This window comes from Serinus canaria, chromosome Z, assembly GCF_022539315.1.
Source record: "Serinus canaria isolate serCan28SL12 chromosome Z, serCan2020, whole genome shotgun sequence".
NCBI lineage: Eukaryota > Metazoa > Chordata > Aves > Passeriformes > Fringillidae > Serinus > Serinus canaria.
The window spans coordinates 54,696,608-54,702,607 of record NC_066343.1 but is presented as its reverse complement, the minus strand read 5'-3'; the positions used below and the strand labels follow the sequence as shown (position 1 = coordinate 54,702,607).

At 40.1% G+C, this 6,000-nt stretch overlaps 1 protein-coding gene across 1 annotated transcript in view; it reads right to left on the bottom strand.

Annotated features, from left to right (window-relative positions):
• Positions 1-262: 262 nt before the first annotated feature.
• The window catches only part of LOC108963288 (granulocyte colony-stimulating factor receptor-like), a 32,176-nt gene continuing 26,438 nt past the window's right edge, over positions 263-6,000 (bottom strand). The window contains exon 15 of the mRNA XM_030237180.2: positions 263-2,394. Coding sequence (XP_030093040.1) covers positions 1,918-2,394 — 477 coding nt within the window. The 3' untranslated portion in view covers positions 263-1,917. The remainder of the gene's footprint in view (positions 2,395-6,000) is intronic.

Here is a 6,000-nt window from a genome sequence, read left to right as displayed (position 1 = left end):
TGGAACTGCTTACAAGGCTTTGGCTTACTTTATACATATTTTATCCATAGCAGAATAGTATGTATTAGTTTGTTAGGTACACAGTATGAAAAGAAGAATTTGGTGTTTACAGGGATGAGTAAAGCTATTGAAGGTATGCACCAGGAAAATAAGTTTCTTTGACCAGAAATGAAAGAAATGCTGTAAGTAAGAAGCATGGGTAATTCTTATATTCTGGAAAGGGACAAATTATGACTACTTGATAAAGATTATATATCAGGACTTCATTGTCTGTAATAGCATTTCAATACCACTACTTGAAATTACAAGTAAAAATATCTCCCCTAATAGCAGGATCATTTGCATTCTCCTAAATTCAAATCAGGCAAAGTCACCAGATTAAAGTTCAGAAAAGAAGAAAGATATTTAAAAGACTGTCCAAAGTTGTGCAATGTCTAGGCAGTGCTTCTCTTACCCCTTGTTTTAATTGCAAGTTTTAACAGCTATGAGTCCACATTACTTTGTGGGAGAACAATGAATTTTAAGTGCTAAGAAAAAATACAGTGCATAACCCACAGTGAAATACAGGTTTGTTCCTGGCAGTCTTAACAGATTTAGAGAGATATAGTTAAAGAGAGAGTGAATATAAATAAGAAAATTAATAAACTAGGTTTTCTGTTAAGGATTCTCACTGAATCAATGAAGTGGGGATATGGAGTTTCTCTGAGTTTTTGAGAGCATGGCTATTCTATAATTCTTACTGCCTAGTATGGGTGGAAATATTTGTGTGAAGGCCAATCATCCTTCATTTTTAATGAGAAACTTTTTAAAAATGTCCATCTATGGATTTTCTGGTGCTTACAATACAGTTGATACATTTCTTTCTCCACAAAGCAATTTTAATAAAATGCTCCTTAAACTTGAGACAACAGCAATAAACTGGATCTTCTACAATAAGTGCAGACCATTAATGCTTGGAGAGTTCATGACTGAGAAACTCTTGGAAGCCTGAAAATGGTTCAGACTCCTTGCATTGTGGAGATACATGATGGAGTTGCATAGAAAGCATATTGAGAAAGACCCTTTTATCCCCTGTATTCCAGTGGCTCCTCTTCCATGCAATCTTTGGAGGTATGGGTACTTGAAATATCTGTTCAGCTCCTGAAGTCTAACAGTTATTGTCATTGCAGTGTGAAACGTATCTGCAGCTACACCTCATCACAAATTATGGATGGGTTTATCTGAATGTGTGGGTAATTGTAGGAGGAAATAGCCTTAATTTAATACAAGTAACAACTCCAATACTGTTAATGAAACTTATTATCATCTTTACTTACACAGCACTATTTATCTACAATGACTAAAGGTGTAAAATTCTGGAATGTAAAGCACTAGTGGTGTTTTACAAAGATCAATAAACAAACTTTTGATTTCTAATTTGAAAGATTTGCACTAATTTTTGTGACCAGCTTTGACCAACTGGAGATCATCTTTGAAGTGGTAGATACTTTTGCTCTAATTTATTTTTGGTGAAGAAACTTACTGGATCTGAAAATCAGATCTGAAGCTGGTCATATTGAGTAGAGAATTTTTCTGATATCTACAATGACATTGTGCTTAGAGTGGAAGCCTTGAATGGCTCCTGAATGCCCTGGAACAAAATACCAAGCAAGAGGTACTTTACTGAAAGATTTTTCATGTAAGTCCCTAAAAGTTTTGCCTGTGTGAAGATGGTGGGACTTTCCTCAGGATGACTGTGGTGAAATAGCTAATCTAATAATACAATCAATCTATTTCGCCAAGGAAACTTACTATAGTGGAGATAACTATTGTCACAAGCTTACTGTCCCATATGGTCCTGGTGGTCCCACTGAAGTACAACAAGATTTGGAACTTCATTTTATGGTAAGGAAAATAATGAAGATGCTTCAGGTTTAGTTAGTTGGCTTGTCCCATGAAATTTGGTCCAGATGGCAGAAGTACTACCTGGCTTTGTTTGAGGTAGTCCTGGGAAGCAAACAAAACCTTCTGCACAGTTTGTGCTGGCTTGCTGCTTAGTTCCATTTTCAGATGAGGATGAGCAGTTTTTTCAGGTGTGCTCACTGCCAGACTCATCAGGGCTTTCTGACTAAACTCCATGCTGGCATAGTCACTCAAGAGTGGTACTTCCGTGGAAATGGTGTCTTCTTCACTTGTAACTGCTTCTGCAGGGATTTGTTCATGCCTTGGGCTCATAACTGTGTTATTGCTAGGTTTCTCTGACTGGCAGGTGTCATGCTTGTTGTCTTCTCCACCATCTGTGGAGAGGTCTAGCGTCAGAGGAACCTTTGATTCGTGCTCTATGATGAAAAGGCTGGTGGTATCATTGTCTGACAGGGCCTGAAGCAGTGACCTTGAAACATGTTTCCAATTAGTCTGTGAGAGAAAGTCAGAAAAAAGAATAATATGCCAGTTAATCCATTTTAGCTCATCTTTGGTTTTAGAAATATGATTGAAAATACCTAATTTAAAGGACCATCTTCTCTGGTCCCATAGTATTTAATCAGTTTTTCTTGCTTTTATGTTTACTTGAGACCAAAAGCAGTGATGATAAAATGTAAGCCTCATGATGTGCTGTTCTGAGAACACAGCTTTCAAAAAATTTAGCGAATATATTGCTATAAAAAGGCAGCAACTTGAACAGCAGCCAGACAAAATTAAGCTGTCAGCTGCTATGAACAGTTTGTTATTAAACTTCATGCCATGTTGTGATCTGAGTATACCTGAGGTAACAACTTTTTTGCAAATTCTGGATGGTTAAATGGAGAACAGTTGGTAAAACAAAGCTTCCTTATTTTCCTCCTAGATTATTCTGTGTTTGCCATAATGGCTTTTAAATTATGAGCAGGCTGCTGTAGCTATTAGACATTTTTCTTTCCTCCCCCCCACCTCCCTGTCCCCACCAGCTCTAGACTTGTTTACACTGGGCTTTTTTGTAAGAAATAAGTAAGTGTGCATTATTTTTTATTTTCTTTCTTCTTACAAGTTGTGATCTGACTGAGAAATGAGAATGTTGTTCTTTGAAGTCTCAGGAATACCAAATACAATATTTCTCTTTTTCTCTTGTAATGGGATAAGTAGATATCACTGCATGGTTATTCTGCTTTAATAAAGATCTGTATGATATGTAAGTTCATTATCCTATTTTTTAATGAAGAGCAGCCCAAATTCCAAAGCTACCAAATTTGAAATAGGTTTTATATCTACCTGGACTTTAGTAAAGCAAGTGATACCATTTCCTACTAAATTCACCTGGAAAAATGGGCTGCTCCTGACTTGGGCAGTTACACTGTTCACTGGGTAAAAAACCGCTTGGATGGCCAGGCTCAGAAGTGCTGGTGAGTGGAGTTACATCCAGCTGCTGTTCAGTCACCAGTGCTGTTCCCCAGGGCTCAGTACTGGGGCCAGTCCTGTTTAATATCTTCACCAATGATCTCATGGAGTGCACCCCCAGTCAGTTCACAGGTGACACCAGGCTGGGTGGGAGTGCTGATCTGCTGGAGGGCAGGAAGGCTCTGCAGAGGGATCTGGGCAGGCTGGATCATGGCTGGGGCCAATGGTGTGAGGTTCCACAAGACCCAGTTCTGGGTCCTGCCCCTGGCTCACAACAACCCCAGGCAGCTCCACAGGCTGGGGCAGAGAGGCTGAAAAGGAGCTGGGGCTGCTGGTGACAGCAGCTGAACACGAGCCAGGGTGTGCCCAGGTGGCCAAGAAGGCCAATGGCATCCTGGCCTGGATCAGCAATGGTGTGGCCAGCAGGGCCAGGGCAGGGATTGTCCTCCTGCACTTGGCACCGGTGAGGCCACCTTGAATCCTGTCCAGTGCTGGGCTCTCAGTATAGGAAGGACTATGAGGAGTGTGTCCAGAGAAGGGCAACAGAGCTGGGGCAGGGTCTGGAGCACAAGTCCTGTGGGGAGCAGTTGAGAGAGGTGGGATTGTTTGTCCTGGAGAAAAGGAGGCTCAGGGATGACCTTATCACTCCCTACAACTGCCTGAAAGGAGGATGTAGCCAGGTGGGGGTTGGTCTCTTTGCCTTGGTAACAAGTGACACATTGAGAGGAAAATGCTTCAAGTTACACCTGGAAAGGTTTAGATTGCATATTAGGAAGAATTCATTCTCTAAAAGAGTGGTCAGACTGTCCAGGAATGTGGTGGATTCACCATCCCTCAAAGTGTTTGGAAAAAGTCTACACGTGTCACCTGGAGGCATGGATCAGTGGTGAACACAATGCTGCTGGTTAATAGACTTGATGATCGTGGAAGTCTTTTCTAAACAATATAGCAATACTAGGATTCTGTCTGAAAGAGGCAACAGGCAAAGAAGAAGCATCTTGGAAGAATCTTGGCTCTATACGAAGATCAGGAGACTGGTTTGAGGGACTGACTGAGATTTATTTCCCCATAGTTCATTTTCCTGGTCTCTCTAATGAGAGTGTCTTCAGTCCCTCCTGCTGCTCTGTACCATGGGATGTATGATTGATATTTTGTTATGTAATCCCCTGGATTACTGGACAACAAGTCATCTTTCTGTCTATTTTTGATTATTTTTGTCAAGAGTTGTTAAGTTGCTCAACTAAACTGATGTGGTTCAGTCTTGGAACAACTAGAAATCAAGTGAATATACAGAATATAGCAAGATTTGCTCCCTGCCCCTGTTTTGCCATACCTATTTGGGGAATACCCTTCTCCACAGTTCATTAATTGTTCAGAATACCAAATTAATTCTAGACAATATATCTGATAAACTGTTTCTTGTGCTGTCTCCTGACATAGTGCTTTTTCTGCTTTCTCCCCAAACCATAATCTGGAATCTGATATTTCTGGGTCTGACATGTTGTCAACATTACAATATTCTCTATCAGGCATTAATACCAGTCTGTTAATACAGACTTCATTTTTTTTGACAGTTGCTTTGCCTCTGCAGGAAAGGCAGAGGAAAAGTTAAAGGCATTTTAAATTCTTATATTTTGTCTTTATGCATTTTATGTCAAAATGGCACTGTGGTTCATAAAAGCTACTTGTCCTTTCTGCAGCATGCAGTCTCAGTGCGTTTCACTTGCAATTCTTCATTGCAAAATGGCTACCTGATGCCTAGCTCTGAACTCATCACTTCTTTATCTACACTTAGGTGGAAGAAAGGAAGAAAGCAAGTGAGGAAGTCCTGATCTGGAATATGAAAATCCATACTTGCTCTGCTTCAGGAAGCAATATTGATGTTCAGCAAAACTTCTGATTATCAGCAGACTATCAGAGTCTTCTGAAATACTGCTTATGATTACTTCACTCTGTATCCCAGTTCTGGACAGTAGATAACTACCTAGCCAATGCCCGAAATTTGATGAGATAGACATCTGCTAGTTAAAGCTCATGATAGGAATTACTAGATTGTCAAGTGCCAAATTAGGTTCAAGTCCTCCAGAAAAAGAGATTTATAAAGGAAAGCAGTACTAATTTCTGCTACAAAAACACAATCATAGGTAATTTGAGACTTAAGAGACAAATTTAGGTCTTCTAAAAGGAGGACTTTTAGTATCAGATGTCACCAAAACTGCAGCAGAAATCTTGTTAAAAGTGGGAAGGCAAGAAGGCGAAGATACAAATAAGTCCACTAATAGGCAAAAGTGGATAATGTGGTCTCCAGCACTGATTCTATTAGCTGTGTTTTTTCCTAACTGCTGATTTTCCTGCTTATTTAGTGCTGAAATTCAGGTATACTTACCAAAATAAATGGAAAAGCTGTGAGCAAGATGTGAGCATGCTGCTGAACCTTGGTGCCTGTGGACTGGTAGGTGCTCCTCAGACAGCTGCCAGCTGCCAGTCAGAGCCTCTGGATTGCTTTGGAGGCAAGCTGAGGAGTAGACTTCAGAAAACACTGTGTTGCATGGCCTCTGTCATAAGACTTCTCTGGAATTAGGCCACAATTCACTACTTTGTATTTTGAACAACTTGTACTTAATAATCAGTTCAAGTTGGTGAAAACTG